Source organism: Nelumbo nucifera, chromosome 1 (assembly GCF_055504915.1).
Source record: "Nelumbo nucifera cultivar China Antique chromosome 1, China Antique-T2T, whole genome shotgun sequence".
Lineage (NCBI taxonomy): Eukaryota > Viridiplantae > Streptophyta > Magnoliopsida > Proteales > Nelumbonaceae > Nelumbo > Nelumbo nucifera.
In genome coordinates this window covers 164,532,330-164,551,777 of record NC_142649.1, presented here as the reverse complement: position 1 = coordinate 164,551,777, position 19,448 = coordinate 164,532,330, and the positions used below count along the sequence as shown (strand labels likewise).

Below are 19,448 nucleotides of genomic sequence, written 5' to 3'. Positions count from 1 at the left end.
ATGTAATATAATATAAATAAAATTATCATTTTCTTAGTATATATGCATTAAATAAATAATACTTATTTTACTCTTAACCTGGGCTTCGAAGCCTGATTAAAGATGGATCTAAGCCCAAGAAGGGGTTGGGCCTGACTGCCTGAGTTTGTGAAGTCATGGTCGACCTTGAATTGAACCAGTCCTGAACCTGAGGTTGAAACCTAACCTAACCCAATTGTTGTTGTTGTTTATTTTTTGGGGGGGGAGGGGGGGTTGTTTCAGCTTGGGTTCAATAAATGGGCCTAATAGCATCTTTGCCTGTTTCTAGGATCTCCACATAATAAATTTATGCTAACGGCCAGCACTTGGTTGAGGCATTTGTTAGTTTTGAAAGCATAAAGAATGTTGATCTGAACTTTGGCAACTAGATTGACCAACCAGCCTCCTAAGCAAGGTTCAAAATATGGATACGCCCAATATGCCGGTAGGGGCATATCGGGCGTTTTGATACTTGTTTTTTTACTTTTTTTTTATCTTTTTTTTTTCAAAACTGATTCAGGAGAGTCAGTCTAGGACCCCTCCATCCCCTAAACCGGTCAGACCCCGATACACCCACTGTAAGGGCATATCAGAAGGGTCCCGGAACAATATATATCAGCCGATACGTAACGATACTTTGAACCTTGCTCCCAAGTATGAATCACAAATTTTGAATTGAGCAGGAACTAGCCATTCACTTGTTGCAGACTGGAGAAAAAAAGACATAAGAATAGATGATAGATTATGGTTAGCGGTACAACTATGGCCACCAGGCCACGTCGGCCAAGGTTGAGATCAACCTAGCCAAATCCTGTGTTAAAGCCTCAATTGGGACCCTAAACCACAGGTTCCCATAACAATTAAGAATTTCCATATTGCACTTAGCTGCGCAGAATATTAATGAACAAAATAAAAATAAAGAAATAATGAGTATGTAATGATTCAATATTGAAATTTTCAAATCACCTCCAGAAAAGCTAACATCAATTATAATCAGTTGAACATCAGAAAAACGTTATACCCGTTGTATATAACTTGAATTTAATTTCTATTTACAACCATCTGACGAATTTTTGTATTCATCTCATTAAGACAAGAAAAACTAGTTCTACTACACCAGATAAAGAACAAAATTGATCAACCTGAAGTTTGGCAAGCAAGATTGGTCCAGTTCCTCTACTTCGCACATCTCATCCTATTCCCCTTCAGCTTTGCTTGTCTGTGCCATGATATTTCCTTCCAGCTTCAACAGCTTCCCTGTTAATATAATTCAACAAAAGCATGGGTACTAAGAAGATACACGCATCGAGATGGAGGGTCAAAGTATATATTTAAAACATTATTTATATTTTAAAATTTTCTTTTATTTTAAGTAAATTCATTTTCAAGAAATTCTGTTAATTAAAAAATTTCGGGGGTTCGGGTACGCGCCTCCATGGGGGATTGGGGATGGAGGACAATTTTTGGGATTTATCTCTAAATCGGGAGGTCAGGGAATATGATCCCAGCCCCGTTGAAGGTAAGTACTGAATTGATCTTCCATTATCCAAAGCCAAAATTACATGTATAAAACCTTGTCAGAAACAAGTACAGCTAGAAACAATACATCTCCAGGGTCGGCTAACCCAGGCCCCCCAAAACAACACAAAACAAAACTCGGGAGTATACTCCAGAGAGAGAATACAAATTAACCAAGTAAAATACTAGGCTCAAAAAATTGATGATGTGGGAGACCCCTGAAGGCCTGAACTGCATTAAGGCTGACAGAAGAATGAAAAGTTGCTATAGCCCAACGCAGCACATGATATTCAGAACTCCTTAGGACTCAAATACCCTTCAGTTCCCCTCTTATGCAGCCCCCACAGCTACAAAGCCTTCAGCAGGTTGAAGATATTCCTTGGAGGACACCAACTAACATTAAGAAGCTTACAGAAGTGGCTGTAAAGCAGACCTGCAACTCCACAATGCAGGAACAAATGATCCACTGACTCTTCTGCCTGCCCACACATTGAGCACACCAAAGATTGCAATCCCAAATGATCCACTTTAGCAAGACGTTTCCCATTCACAGCAGACCACACCAGAAAACTAACTTTGGTAGGGAAATGGGACAACCAGATCTCTTTCCAGTGGAAATTTTCCCTCTACATCAGTCTCAGCACTTCAAGTTCTTCAAAATTTTTCAACACCTAAGGTGTCACCCTAAGGACATGTGTAGTAGAATTTCGAATAAACAGGATATTAAACCCGTTTTCACACACACACATGAGAATATATTTGTGAAAACTGAAAATTTGATAACCAGGAGTGCTTGCATTATTCACCAACTTATTGCATGTACAGTGAGCACATTGTATGCAACAACTGACTCAAAGCAGCATTACTTGTATAAACAAACCTTGTTAACTTCTCAATTGCAAGAAACCCTAAGTAAATCCTCTGGAATTATGCTTGACAACTTCCTACTTCCAGTAATTTGTTGGATGTTAAACACATTAGCTTAAGACAGTTTTCATGAGAATGACAACAGACAATTGAAGCAAACTTCCAAACCAAAATGATAGCAGCAAATACAAGATTCAGCCACTCATAATTAAGAATGCAGTGAAACCAAGCCAGTCTATTTTGGTGAGAGCAATAGTTGGGTGATTTTCTCTAATTACAAACAGGCAAAAAAAAGATCAGTTGGGTTCAACCAGATGAGGATGATGATGATAACAACAGCAACAACAATAATAGCAACAACTTGCAAACTTGTTCATACACAAATTTAATAACCTAAATAGTAGGTTTCCAAAAAACAAAAATGATTATTCTTATGGTTTGACTGATAAATGTCATACAATGTCATAACCTGTGACTAATCAGCTTCCGTGCTACCAATTGTGCTTATCAGTATTAAAGAGAGATTCAAAGAACCCCTTCACACTATTAGGTGATTGTCCCCAAAGTTTATCAGCACAGAGAGCCCTCTAGAACCTTCAACCATGACAATTTAATTTAAATAATAATTCTAAGTACAAGCAAGCAACTTGGGGTTGCTAGGAACATATTTTGAAAGAAAATAACAAAAGATGCATTAATCAAAGGAGAGAGATGTCCATTGGAAGATCTTTGTATGCAAGTTTCCAGCCCCATCCTTGAGACAAAATAAAAGTATCAAAATGCATCCCTCATAACACAAAAAAGTTATTGCAAGGATGACAGGATAGTTTTTTAGGTTTTTTTCTTTTTTCTCTCTTTTTCTTTTTGCATCCGTGTCGAGGAGGGGGATGGGGCACAATCCAGAAAATTTATTAAGACCGAGCAAAAACAAAGTATTCACCACAAACTAAGACATCACTTCAGGACTATTAGCTAACTATGGCTATCCACCATGATAATTTTCCCAGGCATTTTCTCTTGTAAGATGAGTTAACATAATCTAAGGTCATGGGTAGGAGTAGGACTAAAAATTTTAAGAAACTTTACAAGTTTAACTTATCTGGTTCTCTAGTACATAAAGAAAGAAAAGGAGAACACAAGAAGGGAGAATAGTAGGGGTGTCAATTGGACTGGATTTGGTCCAATCTCTTCTATCAATGGACCAGATATTGGTTTAATCCAATATAAATTCATTATGGATGGACCAGGTCCAATCCAATATGTCATATTGGTCTGTCCAGTCTGTCCAAATTCAATGTCTTATTGGTCCGTCCAATCCGTCCAAATTGATTTTGATTTGGACGAAGTCCAACCCAAAACCGGTCCATTGACACCCCTAGAGAATAGAGAGGGAGTGGGGTGGCATTGTTGTTTATCATTACCTGAAAGCATTTACAAGCTCCTTGTTTTCAGGATCAAGCTTTACACCCTCATAAAAAGCATTGGCAGCTTCATCAAACCTCTGCAACAAAAGCAGAAAAAATAACAATTTACCTTAAACACCCTAAAATAATGAATTGAGGTGAAGGGTAAAAGGCAATGGGTGTCCTTACCTGCAGCAAACGTAAAGCTGCACCTTCCCTATAGCAGGCTTTCGGCCAATCTGGTCTCAACCCTCTGCAAGCCTTTGCATCCACTAAAGCATGGTCTGCTTGTCCCAAACGAATCCAACAAAGACTCCTATTAGATAGTAAAGTAGCATCTGTAGGATCCAGGTCAATTGCCTGCAGTTTACATCACAAAATAACTATTTGATTATCTTTCAACCAATTATCAACCATGATAGTAAGTTGATAATGAGAATTGCAAAAGCCATGGTAAAAGAAATTTCCTTGGAGAAATTATTCCACATACTTGTTCTCTATACCATATGAAGCTTTTAATGAAATAGCTTATGTTTAGATGATCTCCAATTGAAGGGTCTATGTAACAACATAGGTTTCATGGTAGTTTCTTTTGTAACCTGAACCTAGCAAGAAACATGTATAAGGCCCACTTCTGCTTTATCAGGAACTTTTCCCCTCATTTTTTTCTTTACTTAGCCCAAATGGCAGTAAAAATGCTTTGTAGAAGAGGGCTTTTTGGTATCTGACTGAAATGACTGGTCAGTGCCTAGGTTTTGACTAGTCAAACCAAATAAAATATGTTCTGAATTTAGGATATTGAAGCAATATTAACAAGTTAATACAGATTGCACATATAATGATTGGAATCCAAGTGTTTCCAATCAGTCTTATGGGTGCTCAGTTTGGAAAAGAATTGAAAGAGCATATAATGATTTTGCAAAGGGAGTGAAGTATAAGATTGTAAATGGGATGCATGTGAAGTTTTGGAAGGATGTTTGGTGCAGGAAAGGCCCCTGTTTGAAGTTTTTCCTGCTGTTTTCAAGTTGGCAATGGATAAAGAGGCTAGAGTAGTGGATTATTTGCAGTAAAATGACAAGAATGTGGTGTGGTTCCCCCAGTTCCAAAGAAACCTAAATGAATGAGAGGTGGAGGCTATGGTGGAAACGCTACATTTGTCATAAGCACTCAAGTGGAGGCTGGAAGCCCACATAGAAGAATATGGCAGTGGGAGAGAGCAGGAAATGTCACTGAAATTATTTTAGGACACCTTCACCAGTTCAGATGAACAATCAGTCCCTGTCAACATTTTTGGGTGCTAGAATGTTCTCAATGAACTGCATACCTAAACAGAATCCTTACAAGAGACAACCATTTGCGTAAAGGTATGGTGTTGGTCCTGTTGGATTCAGCAGACTATTTTGTGTGAAGGGAACTCTGAATCAATTGAGCATCTATTGCTACACTAAGTTTTCTTACAAAGTTTGGATTTTGTTTGAAGTGAAGAGCTGCTGTGCAGGTTCATTGATGCAATTGGTGAAGGGCTAGAGGGTAGAAGGTTTAAGAAATGAAGGGAAACTGGTCTAGACTGTGGCTTCAGCGGTAGTTTATTGGTGATTTGGCAGGAAGGAAACGCAAGAACTTTCAAAAATAAGAGCAGTTTAGCATATTCATTGTTCAAGATGGTTTTGGGAAAAATGTTTTCTTGGTTAGGCACACAAATTGTTTAAAAACACATCCTACAACTCCTTTTTAGTACAAGACGATCTTTTGCAAAGCAGGGTATGAGGGTATAGTGCTGCAAGGGCAGCTAATGTATAGCCCCTGTGTAAAGCTTCTTGTTTGTAGCAATTCTGTACCAGCACTCAAATGATTGGAAGAAAAAATAACTCCATTGTCTTCTTTTAGGTTATCCCTTGTTTCTAGTGCATATACTATATACCACCAATCAACCTTGTTCCATCACAAATATTTGTAATAGAATGTTTTAAATACTTAGAAATTAGCACAAAAAAAAAGACTTAAGCATTACAACTTTTGTAGTCAACCCAGTCAACTCATAGTTGTCCCAGTCAACTTGAACATGTATCAACCAACTAATTAGTGATGCAGTTGGTGCAGCCCTCAACTCACTATCCAACTGACTAATTGATGACTAGTTTGGAACTTTGACAACATTAATTCTGATGATGACTAGTTGAAACTTAGAGAACTTTCCAAGCTTTGGAAACTTTCATCAGGAGCAATGTTTTAAAACGCGGAGGCGTGACGGGAGGTGTTCCACAACCTAGAAGCGTGAGGCGTAGTTCAGAATGTAAGAGGTGCAAGCCTCCCAAACACAAAGAGGCGTAAGCCTACTTAAGAGCAATGTTTTAAGCTTACTTAGTCCCCAGCCCACTTTCTTTCCCCTTATCTTTTTTTCCCTTCCCTTTTCTTTTCTTTCTTTTTCTTTCCCTTCCTTTTCTTTTCTTTCCTTTTTTTTTTCTTTTTTCTTTGTCTTTTCTATCTTTTTACACGAGGTGTGCATGAGGCGCATGAGGCATACGCCTCTAGCACGCCTCATGAAAAAAGCGTATGAGGCGTATGTCTCAAAGGTGTCAGCGCCTCTAGCATACACCTCAGGGCATTTTGGGGGCGCCCCACCTGGAGGCACGCCTCCAAGCGTACACCTTTTAAAACACTGATCAGGAGATCGTGGATGGATCTGGACCATATGTTAGTTTATCAATCTAGTTTGCTTAAGGAAATTAAGGACCTTGAGTTTTAGGATTCAGAAAGACTTGAGCATTATATCTTTTGTGGATTGATGGTAATTCGATTTTTTTCATTATCTCCTCAGAGGGGAAGTCCCATCTCCCTCATGCTGCACATTTCACAATCACCATCACAATAATAAAAATAAGAACAACAATAACAATAACCTTGCTCCATAATCCACTGAGCCTCCACCAAAAAAGAGTTTGCGGGAATTAGAACCAAAAACTTATTAGACAATTCAAGGCAGAAGTTAAGGGCAGATTGGGTGGAAAAGATACCTGTGTATAAGCATCTACAGCCATAAGGTAATCCTTTCTTTTGAACGCATCATCCCCTCTTGATTTTGCCTCCAAAGCTTTCTTCTTTGCTTCATGGCTTACCTGAGTACATTACTGAAAACATATCAAAATTGAAACAGAATAAATGAAAATAACAAGATAACTTTGCAGATATATAACGTGACGCATTGGATGTGGGACATATTGAGCACCAATTAGACGTTAAGCAATCAGATTAAGTAAGCCGATGTCTTCTAAGTTCAACATTTTTTATTGGTTCTTCCAAGTTCAACATTGAACTCCTTGTTCGTCTACATTCATGGATGTGCTAATTCTTTCACCAGTTCATTGAACAGATCAGGAGTATAGAGGAGCAACCCCAATAGCCCTTGATAGAGAACATGGTGGAATAGGATTAGGGCCACAAATAGACTCTTCTTGTCCAAATTTGAATCTGAATTCAGCATGAATGTGGCTTGAATTTATCTGTTTATAAATGGATCAAATATGGGTTCACCGCAACCTCATCCATTACAATCCAATCCAATAATATATATATATATATATATATACACACTTTTTCTACACAAAATTAGCATGGACCTATTAGAAAAGTTGGTTTAATGTTCTATATTTGCTAAAGAGTCAAGGATTCAAATCTCATAGGAGTTATCTTTAAGTGATTTTATTCATGATATACACTATCAAAGTTTATTTTAGTTTGTTTTATTAACAGTATATAATGTTCTGATTTTTTTGAGAAAAAGGTAAAGTATATAATAAAGCAACTGACACAAAAGAAGAGGGTGGAAACAAGGTTCAAAATATTGATACGCCCTGACACGCCAGAAGGGGTGTATCAATACTTTGAACGTTGCACTTTTCATTTTTTTAGTTTTTATTTTCAAAAGTTTGAGAGGGAGGCCAAATGTTATGTTATTTAATTATTAAATGAAAGATTTTCTTAAAATACCTTAAAATAGGCATTTTCAATCAGTAAAAGATACAATACGATATGCAGGCATATCATATCAAAACTTTGAACCTTGGGTGGAAATTTCACCCCTATACAGAGATTCTGTACAGAAGAAATGAGAAAACTACCTTGAGATACCTTTTGTCAAATCAGTAAACATGTATTTTATATAAAGTCCGGATTGGAAACAGTTTATACAACTTGGTGGTGGGAATGTTGATCCCATTTAAGCACACTTTTCTGTCCCTCATTACGGTGCAGCCCAAAACAATTGTTGTCTCATTGCCCCTTGTTTGGCTAGAGAATCAGCTAGCCCATTTGCACTCCTTGGACCCATTTCAATTCAGCCTCAACCTCCTTTGCAATCTTTTCCACTTCCCTAATCACATTTTTAAAAGTCCAAGGGGCGACGTTGTTTGCAGCCCAAGAAATGACCACTTTTGGGTCCCCTTCCACCTCAATATGCCTGTATCCCAGCTGTTTAGCTAACTCCAAACCTTGTAGTAATGCTAAAAGTTCAGCCTTTAGTAAATTCCCCATGCCAATCGTTCCTGAGAAGACAGCCAATATCCTCCTTTCAGAATTTCTGATTACTCCTATACCTGAGATTCCCGGATTTCCAAGGGAGCTCCCATCAAAATTCAGTTTGATTTTATTGCCTTCTGTGGTTTCCACTCCATCCTTACTTTGTCTCACTCTCGAGGACTGTGCTACTTCAGTCCAGGTTCTTAGAATGTCCGTGACTGAGAAGACTTGAAAGCTGTCCAAGGATTTTAGCCAATGAGCTACTTTCACCTTGATAGTGTCTATCACTTCCTCTACTGTTCTGCTTTTCTCTAAGAATATCCTGTTATTCCTTTCTTCCCACACCACCCAGCATATTGCTACCTTCCTAGCTTTCTACATTACCATCCCTCTTTTCTTTGGTTGTCTTAAGAAGTCACGGTTAAAAAGTCCTATCACATCTTGAGGGGGGACCCACCTGCAGCCAAATAGAATACAAAAGAATTCCCAAATTCGATGCACAAAAGAACAAGATATTAATAAATGAGATAGGGTATCACCACTTTCCTTTACAAAGAGCACACATGAAGAGAGAGGCAAGCATAAGGCCTTCTTCTCTGCAGCATATCACAAGTATTTACCTTGCCAAGGAATATTTCCCAACAGAGAGCTTGAATTTTTGGGGGAATAGGCTTACAGCGGATATCTTTCACAAGGAAATCCCCAATTAGGGGGTTGGGGGATGCAAGTACTCTAAAGAAAGAAGAGCAAGTGAAGAGACCATCTGTAGAGCCTACCCAAATTCTAGAGTCTTCCAAAGATGGGTCCAAGTGGACTTGTCGTAGTAGGTCTAGCAATCGAATTAAAGACTCACACTCATTTTCCCTTAATCCCCTTCTAAAACCCAAGTTCCAATTCACACCATTTGGATAAGGTGTTCCCTAATTAGATAAAGTTTCCCCTTGAGGTTTGAAAGAGCAAAGATCAGGAAATTGGTCTTTAAGTGGGGTTTCCCCTACTCAAAGGTCTTCCCAAAACTGTACTTTATTACCCTGTCCCACATCTACCTTGAAATACTTACATAAAGATCAAAAATTCAAAAAGGAATCAGCGGTCTAAAATAAAAGTAAACATTCTGAAAACTCTTGTGAATCAACCCCCAGAAAATGATCTTTGATATAGAATTTGTTACAATTGCAGTTTGTCATTGAATTGACAAAAATTCTTTTTTTTTAGGAAAAGGTTGCTTTCATTGATATAAAAAAGGGGAAGGATATAAAAATTCTTTTGTCAAGGGCAATGAACAAAAAAGGTGGTAGGCCATTTCAAGATCACAATTGCAGAAGACAACTACTAGAGGCAAGATTTGTGCCTCTGGTGGAGAGCTTATCTCGGGTTAGCATTTGCCAAGAGCAACAGTCCAGGATAGGAAAGGCAACTTTTGATGGGATGTGGTGGGACCAGATGAGGCAATGATGGAAGTCAACAGAGAGTGGGGTGTTCAAGTAATTCAAGAAAGGCTTGACTGAGAATGTGCTGGATTGCTTTTCCGGCTTGTAATTTGATACTTGGGGTGCTGAAGCTTCTTTGCAATGATGTGAGTACCAATTCCGACAACATCAAAAGATTCCAGCACTCCCTCATTTTGTCTTTGAAACCATCATCTTCGAGCCAGTTGTTTTCAAAGCAGAAAGGTCTCAGGTTTTGGAAGAAATTTCCTCCCACAAGAAGCGACACATGGTCAGCTAGGGGTCTTGGGAGGGCTTTTTGATGGGTTATCGGGAAGTGCTCCACCCAATCAGCTAATATGAGGGAGCGATCCAACTTTACAATTTGGGTCCTCTTGGTTGCTTGTAGGTGAATTCAGCTCCAGAGAAGGGGAGATCAATCAGCTCATGCTTGTTCACAAAGTTGGCAACACCAATCATAACATTGCGGTGATTCTTGAGTCTCCTTAACTTTCAAAGGTAAATCTGATAGTGCTGAAGACTTCAACACACCAAGGGAGAGGGTATCTAGCCCTGATGTCACCAAACTTTCCCCAGATGAACCTTCTGGCCAACAATGTCATTTGAGCCAATATAAACATGATATGAGGCAATGGAAGTAGCCTTTGAGCTGCATCCCAGAATAGATATATATATATATAGAGAGAGAGAGAGAGAGTCCAGTAGTTAATGCTTCTAATTTTTTGGTTGCCCTAGGCCATAAACACACCTCTGGTGGTGCCTGTGGCTGGCTTGTAGCACCAATTGAAGGAGTCTTGGCCCCAAATGCTGTGAACTACAGAACAATCCATGCTCTCCATTTTGGTTTCCTAAATTAAGATTATGCGCAGTCTCCATTTCGTTTTCTTGAATTAAGATTAGTATATAATGTTCTAATTGATTTTAGTTTAACTTATTAAATGTAATTTGATGTCCAAGTTCAATCCAATTTTGCCATCTCAATCTCTGGGGTGACTGATTTCTTGTAATACTTATCGTCTACCTTCCAAATCCATTCTAATCTGGTAGATAAGATTTGAATCAAATACTACAAAGGACCACAGTTGAAAATGAGATAAACAATTTGATCTGATCCATTTACAGCCCTGGAAAGGATTCATGTAGTCAACCCCAAATAGTTGGGATAAGTTGAGTTGAGTTAAGTTGAGTGCCCCTCAGCTGGAACCTTTTCACCAGGACAAGGTATATGTATATCTTATGTGTTATCCTCGTATAGGGAGACCATAGTAACATAGTAAATGCATTTTCTTCAGTGCCTCTTTTTATAGTGGTTTGCAGAAATTCTACATTTATAGTTGTTGACAATTAGTATAAATTCACATTACAATTTAAAGCAACTGAATGTCTACCTATCGTCTACCTTCTCTAACAAGTATTCTTCTATAGCAGATGCAACACATTTCATTGAAATACCATCTTTTTTTTTATAGAACGGGAAATTATTGAAATACCATCAAGATATTATCAAAGGTTGCTAATATATCCCTTACTTATGTGCAATAAAGCAAAGAAAAAGTTTACAGGATTATAACAGAAAGGTCAAAGGACACCACGACAAAGGTTGCTAATATATCCCTCACTTATGTGCAATAAAGCAAAGAAAAGTTTACAGGATTATAACAGAAAGGTCAAAGGACACCACGAAAAGGATTAATATTTCTTTTCTTATTTGGGCTTTATCATGAATGTAGAGTTACAATATGCTTTTAACATTTGCTCATCAAGGAAAGATCATTCTAGTTTATGGTATGACATTCATTCCAATAGTGGATAAGCATATTTCTTTTTTTTTTATACAAGTGCATAATATTTTTGGAAACTGTGGGTCATACTAAATACTTTGAGAGCAAAGAGAGTAAAAAAAGTGAGGAATTATATTGTATTGTATTTATTTGAGCTATGCAAGAATACATCCACCCAAGTACATTAAGGGACTGTACACTGGGCTATAAAGTCCCTTTGAGCAAAGAGACGGCTGAATTAACAGAAAAAAAGGTATATAACACAGCTAACAGTGGCTTGGATGCTTGTATTCTAATGGAGGGCTACATGCTAATGCTTCCTTGATGCATTGCTGCTGTAATAGGCTAATATCTCATCTTTTTAATTCATTCAAGGAACCTCTCTCTCATTTTTAGCTTTTCATTATCAATTACAAATTATAAAAAGAAGGTAATGGCACTACCTCAGGTATAACTTTCTTCTGTAAGTTGGGATCATTTGGCACATCAACTTTCCTTGAACTTCCTGCTTCTCCCTGCAAATTTTGCTTCTCAAAATTAATGAATAGCAGCTTCAACTTTGGCAATTAGACAACATAAAAATGTGATTATTTATCAAATCATCTTTGGTTGACACATGATCTATAACAGTTGGGATATAGGTCCACTTCTATGGGAATATTGAGCACATCTTTCAAAATACAAACCAGATTTACTGGACCATTCACTATTGAAACAACTTGACAAGAATGTTGATCAAATAAACAAGAAAGAAACATGAATGGCCTACCTGTTCTTTGTTTCCTTCAGACTGCATATATTCAATTATTCTATCAACATTCCAATCTGGAATAGTTTGGATAGGAGAAGTGAAGGGGAAAAGAATCTCAACAGCTCCCCGATTACCTCTTGCAGCAGCAACTTGTATTGGCTTCAGGCCATCCTGTTATAAGAAAACATAATTAAGTCAAGACAATAATCACAATATAATGTCTATCAATATACTGCACCATTAATAGGACTTCTTGAAAGTAACCACAAACAACAACAAATACTAGGGTAACTGAACAACTAAGAGAACAAACGAATTCACAAAAATGGTTGTTCCATGAAAACTAAGATTTTGTCCCTTTCACAAAATCCAGCTAATATGGTCTGAGGGGTTTATCGTCAAGAGAGATTATTATATCATTGATAGGATGAATGAAATCCAGCTAATATGCACAATTACAAGCTCAGGGCAGTATCTAAAAATGGCAGGATATGGAAAAGGATATAGGGAATAAAGGGGTAATAGACTGCGCCAGAGCTTTATACTAGAGTCTTTAGCATCTCGCCTAAGAACTTTACTTCAAAAGAGGAGTCACACCAATAGTTCAGAGACATCTCAATTCTGATATAGTTGATGGTGTTACACTGTCTAGGCATAAGTACTAAAGAAACAAGTTCAATCCATTCAATTGACTCTTACTGAACAAACTAATAGGCCAACATATATAATATAATCATACCTTTTGCTAGAAAAGGAACCAGCATTGAAGCTCGACTAAAAAGAAGATTCAAGCTCAATTACTACTTCCTAGAGAATCTACCTAGAAGACTAGAACTCTAACTTTTCATACATTTTTTAGTTACAAAGCAATTCATAAGAAAAATCCCACTACACAATCTCCAAGGATTAACACAGTAATACTATCACTTTCCATTTCTCTATTTAATTCCAAAAGATACATATTCTCTAAGCTGCAAATATCAATACACCAACAATAAGGTGCATTCACTTCTCTATTCATTATTTCAAAGTTAATTGGTTGGCAAATGGGTAATGAATCAAAGTTTGGGTATGGGCCATGAATCTAGTTTTGCACATGGGTATAGATTTGGATGTCTGCTTGAGCGTTGGCCTGGATGAGAACCTGATTTTGGCATGGGCTTCATTACAGGCTTAGGCTCTGGTATGAACCTGGATACAGAATTGAGGTTAGGATTGGGTGTGGGCCTTGTAATGAGATTGCCTCTGTTTCGTCTTTTTAGACTCGTACACTTTCAACCCTTTAGATGCACCTTTATCAAAGATTGGTCCAGGGACCTTTGGGGGCTCAAATACATGATTTAAAATATCAACATATTCACTAATTCATCAATGAGTATTTCCGTTTCCATAGGTTCCAACATGAAGTGTTACTAGAATATATTTCAACCAGTGTTTTAAAAGTGCAAGGTGCAAGAAAAGCATGAGGGGTTTTTTGCACCCAAGGCACAAGTTAAGGCGAGTGCCTTTCTGAAGCAAGGCACAAATTTAAATAATAATAATAATAATAATAAAGTAAAAAATCGCAAATGATATTACTTAAAAATGCAAAACTTAAATTTTAAAAGAAATAGTCTCATTGCGGGAAATGAAGAAATTCTGAGACACAATTCAAGAATTTGGATTGAGATATTCTCTGTTGATGGGGGTGTAATGTTGTAAATTGGCTGCCCATTGGTGACTAACAAATGGATTACTCCCTTATAATCACCAAGTCTACAGAGAAATCCCTACCCACTGATCACCAAAATCAATTAGAAAATCTCTAAGTTCATTCCTTGTTGTAATCAAATATGCTACTCTATAGTAAAAGGATTACCAATATGTCTCAAATGTCTTGAATAGCTAGCAAGAAGTCATGATTACTTTTCCACTTAAATCATTGCTTACATTCGTCTCTACATAACCCCACAAAATAGGTGACAAAAATAAAGTACTTCCCTAGTGAAGATCTGATATCAACTGGAGGTTGTTAAAGTTTCTAAACAAAGGCTTCAAGTGATTACAGACCACGGTAGCAAATTTACAGGTTTGCAACCACTAGATTTAAAATGAAAAACCTATTAAATCTTGACATCCAAATTATTATAACATGGCTTTCAAGTTTTATTTCATAAATCTACAACCAGCATCAGAGCTATGAGCTTGTATTTTTCATCTTCTGGCCTCCCTCCCTGCTTGAAGCAACTGTATTACATCTGTAAGCTCTCACAATTGTTTTCTTTTTATGAATGATAATAAATTTATTAATTCAGAAGCAGATTTAGAATGAGTTCATACAACATCCCAGGGAGAGGCGCGAGCTGCAGTCCCTCCTTGAATCTTACAAGTAAACTAGGAAAGAAAAGCAAGAATCACAACTGAGCCCAAAACAATTCTTCCCTATTTACCCCTTGCTTAGCTAACACATCTGACAAAGTATTCACTGATCTCCCCACCCACTGTACAGTGACCAACATATTCCTTGTCAACCAACTAAATTTCTTCATTTCATTCTTGTAACGCCACATAGCCTCTTCAGGATTTTTCAACCAACCCACCACCACTTTGGAATCCCCCTCGATTGTTAGGTGTTGTACCCCCAGCTGATTTGCAAATTGCACCCCTTGTACAGCAACTAAAAGTTCTGCCCTGATGGAGTCCCTAATTCCCAAGGGACCTGAGTAGAGCAACAAAATCTCTCCCTTCTCATTTCTCAAAGCACCCCCCATTCCGGATAATCCTGGATTACCCATGCTACTTCCATCAAAGTTCAACTTCAGTGAGCCTTCGGCTGGAGGAAACCAGCTTGTAATTGATTTGTACTTTAGGGATGAACACCACGCTACTGCTGACCAATTTCTCCAAAGGTCATTAAAGGAGAATTGATGAAAGATTTCCAAGGTTTTCAGCCAAGGTATTGCCCTATTTAACACACAGTCTTTCAATTCCTGACTGCTCCTTTCCTTTTCTTGAAAAATTCTAATATTCCTTTCTTCCCAAAGAATCCAAATCAAGGCAGCACGAGCACATCTCCACATAATTATCCCTATTTTTGTAGGCCAATAAAAGGTAGAATGGTTGAAGAGCATGTGAACTTCCGCTAGTAGACTCCAACTACTCCCAAACAACGAAAGTAGCCAAGCCCAAAGGTCTACAGAAAAGGGACAAGATATTAATAGGTGGTAACAATCCTCACCGTGAGCTCTACAAAGGATACACCAATTAGGAGAAATACAGAGGAAAGGTCTTCTCTTTTGTAGGTTATCTAGAGTGTTTACTTTCCCACGGAATACTTCCCAACAAAATGCCATAATTTTTTGGGGAACTGGCCTACACCAAATTTCTTTTGACAGAAAAGGTTGGTGAGTAGAAAGTTGAGAGATGGACTTGAAGAAAGAAGCACAAGTGAAGGTTCCATTGGGTCTAGGAGTCCATACCCTCTTATCTGGCTTGGAGGGATCCAAACAAACCTGATTAAGACAACCAAGCAAAAAAGAAAGACTCAATTTCAGCATCCCTAAGTCCTCTACGAAACCCAAAATCCCAAGTAGGATCTAAGGGTGTTCCCAAAGGTGAGACAAATTTTGAGACCACCTCTTTTTTGTACAAAGAAATAGAAAAAAGCGAAGGGAACAAATCCTTTAACGGTGAGTCTCCTACCCAAATATCCTCCCAAAAAAGGATAGAGTTGCTAGAACAAACTTCATACCTGATAAAATTGAGGAATTGAGGAAGGGTGTTGTGAATGGCCTTCCAAGGTGCTGCTAGGTTAGCTTGCCTTGATACACCAGCATCCCATCCATTCTCTGACCTCCCATGAATGCTTCCCACCACCTCATGCCACAATCTCTCTCTTTCCAATGGCCATCTCCACAACCATTCCCCTAACAGAGCTTGATTTTTTCTAGTTACCCTCCCAAGTCCCAAACCCCTTGCCACTCCGTCATCAATGCTTGGCCATTCCACCCCTTCCACGACTGCTCTCTCCCTCAAAGGTCTTCTAATAATCGATTTGAAGTGGTCCACAAATTTTCTGGCTATGTCATCCTGGTTGGTAATCACCTCCTCTCCTATCTCTAGCTTGGTCACAAGATTCTTTCTTCGTCTCCCATTTGCCAAATCATGGAAAAATCTAGTGTTCCCATCGCCTTCCTTAATCCACTTGTGTCTAGATTTTTGTCTCCAACTGATTTCTTCCCTTAGTAACACCTCTTCAAAATCCTTTTTCAATTGTCTCCTTAACACTCTGTCCTCCTCGGTCAACCCATTTTGAGATTCCTTTACATCCAAGTTGCCTATTCGAGAGATTAGGCACAATTTTTGCTCCTCAATTCTACCAAAATGATCTCTATTCCACTCTTTTATTTTGGCTCTCAACCTTTTTAATTTCTTATGAAACTTTATCCCCTTCCATCTTACCCCCCTCTCCTCCTCACCTCACCATTCCTTCACTTTTTTCACAAAATATAGATGGGTAAGCCACATATTTTCGAATCTAAAAGGTTTGGATCCTGTAGGAAAAAACTCAGTACCTATCTAGATAGGACAGTGATCGGAGGTGACCCTGGGTAATGCTCTAGCAACCAAGTATTCCAAACTATTCTCCCAGGCAAGGTTAAATAAGAACCTGTCCAACTTCGAACACAAAGGGGTTTCCTGAAGGTTGGACCAAGTGTAACTGGCTTGGAGCAGAGGTATTTCCTTCAATTCACATTCTTCAATAAAACCATTAAATTTCCTCATGCTTGTTGTAATTACCTGTTGGGGATTACTGGTTTCATCAGAGAATCTAATGACATTAAAATCCCCGCCCAGGCACCAAGGGCCATCCCATAGCCCCTTGATTGCATATAGTTCCTCCCACATCTCATTCCTCTCTCTATAGAAATTAGGGCCACAAACTGAGAATCTGCCTATCAATTCTTCCAATACTTCCACCACATCCTCCCTCCACAGTGTTACGATCCCCCCCCCCCCCGAGGCTCCCCATGAAGGAGATGAGCTCCAACCTAAACCTCTAGACCTCCAAAAACTCCTCACCCATCTCCCATCTAATTCCATCATTTTGGATTCTTGTAACAGCACAATATCAGGTTTTTCCCTTCGGAGTAGGTCTTTGATCACCCTTCTCTTTCTTGCACTCCCTAACCCTCTTACATTCCAGCTAATAATTTTCATCGAGACAAAATAGCAAAAAACCCATGAAAAGGCCATAATCTCCTCATTTTAGGCCCTTCCTCCTATCCCCTCTACCACTAAATTCTAAATCTCCCTCAATGTCTAAGATTAGCCTTTCCACTTCAGATCTTTTTTCTTCTTTGTTCCTTCCCCCCCTTCCTAATACAACAATCATCCTCTTTCTTTTCTCCATCCTTTCCAACCAATGTCTGAGGAAGAATTTTACCCTGCTCACACTTATTTTGGCTACAGTATCTCTCTAAGAATCCTTCCCTTCTTTTAGTTCCTCCATCATTGTATAGATCAACTCCCAAATTTTGTCCGCCTCCCCCTTACTACTTCCTTCCATCACCCTCTCTCCTCCTTCCACTATCACCCTCTCTCTTGCATCAGAACCTCCTAGATGGGAAGCTAGAATATTTGTTACAGGCATAGCAGACAAGTCAGTACCTAAAAAAGAATTGACACTCATACTTGGTAGGACGAGGGTAGGACTAGAATCACTGGAATTGAGTTGTTGACAGGCGACAAATGGTTTTAAGGCCTTTCCCCTTTTTGGACAAAGTTGTGAAGTAGACATAGTGAAAGAATCACTTCCTGACGACCTACCCACTTGGAAATCCTTTCTCTGTGTTTCCGACACTGGAATACCCACATCCATCCTCACGACCGATTCTTGTCCCTCTCCACCAACATCCTGTAATTCATTAGACTCAGGGTCAGCTCCCTCGACGAAGGGAAGAAGAGTTTTCACAGCTTTAGGACCATTTTCTTCACCATTTCTAGTCTTCCCGCCACCTGCCTCTTCAATCTCTTCCTCTAAAAACAACACCTTTGTATGCAAACTTTCTATTTCAAGTAAATCATTGTTGCCTTTTGGAAACAGACTTACCAAACTTAAAGTTTCGTCTCTACCAAAATCGTCACTGTTGTTTTGTTCACTCAACCAATCTTCAAACCCTGTTCTGTTCAAATCACTAGGCTTCAGGTATCTCGGGTTGCGCCTATCTGGTGAGAGACGGTTCGCCAGGTTGGATGGGACCCAGTGTAGAGAGCCTCGAGACTGAGAGTCTTGAGATTTTGTGCCTGAAATGTTCGACCTAAAGGAGGGATTCGAGGTAGAAGAAGATAGACGCTTAATCTCGTCTATCAGCTCATCCCTCCTCCCAGTCACATGCTTACTTAAAGGGTCCCTTGGCCCATCTGTCATGTAATGGGCCTTGGGCTCAAAACTTGTAATATAAGAACCCAGCTTTAAAGCCTTTACCTGAGTTGCCTTCTCTGGCCCACCAGAAAAGGGATCCACTCGATTGGGCCCATTTTCTAGGTCTTTTCCTCCCACGTGACCTTTTAACAAATCACGCCCCCTGTTTTAATGGTCGAACCAGCAACCCTCCCTGTCTGAGGTTGTTGGTTCAGCCCTCTCCCTTTAGACACTGGTATATTTTTGTCTATTTCCCCTGACACCACCTGCGCAAAAGATCTGCCATTTGTCATAGCCTTTTCTTGCTTTCTACAGGTTTGACCTTCCATCTGCCCCAAAGCTTTTTGGCTTCCCAGAATTTGTTGGCCCTTTTTAGTGAAACATTCCTTCCCATTTGAATTAACCAATCTCACAAGTCCACGTAATGCTTCTTCTTCCTCCTCCCCTCCTACCATACGAGCCTCCTTCCACAGCCCTGCTTCAATGGAGGATGCTAGCCACACAGAGACAAAACTCCCCTCTGTTCGTACCTCTACCTTTCGTGGAATGTCTTCTGGCTTCACACCACTTGGCAGGAATGCTATTGAATAAAGATCACCCCAGAAAGCTCCTGTCAAGATTCCTCCACACAATACTGCTATAGACTCTGCTACTTCTTGTTTCCACAGATGAAATGGCAAGCCTATTACACGCACCACTACACCATCTTCGGCAAATAAATCCTTGGAGTTGGATGTTGGATTC

General features: G+C 39.0%; 1 protein-coding gene across 1 annotated transcript in view; it reads right to left on the bottom strand.

Moving 5' to 3' along the window:
- Window positions 1-934: 934 nt before the first annotated feature.
- TPR10 (ankyrin repeat family protein) overlaps window positions 935-19,448 on the bottom strand; it is a 35,516-nt gene continuing 17,002 nt past the window's right edge. Inside the window, exons 8-13 of the mRNA XM_010279840.3 lie at window positions 12,320-12,472; window positions 11,994-12,065; window positions 6,821-6,922; window positions 3,996-4,166; window positions 3,825-3,904; window positions 935-1,275 (exon numbers count right to left, since the gene is read on the bottom strand). Coding sequence (XP_010278142.1) covers window positions 1,224-1,275; window positions 3,825-3,904; window positions 3,996-4,166; window positions 6,821-6,922; window positions 11,994-12,065; window positions 12,320-12,472 — 630 coding nt within the window. The 3' untranslated portion in view covers window positions 935-1,223. The remainder of the gene's footprint in view (window positions 1,276-3,824; window positions 3,905-3,995; window positions 4,167-6,820; window positions 6,923-11,993; window positions 12,066-12,319; window positions 12,473-19,448) is intronic.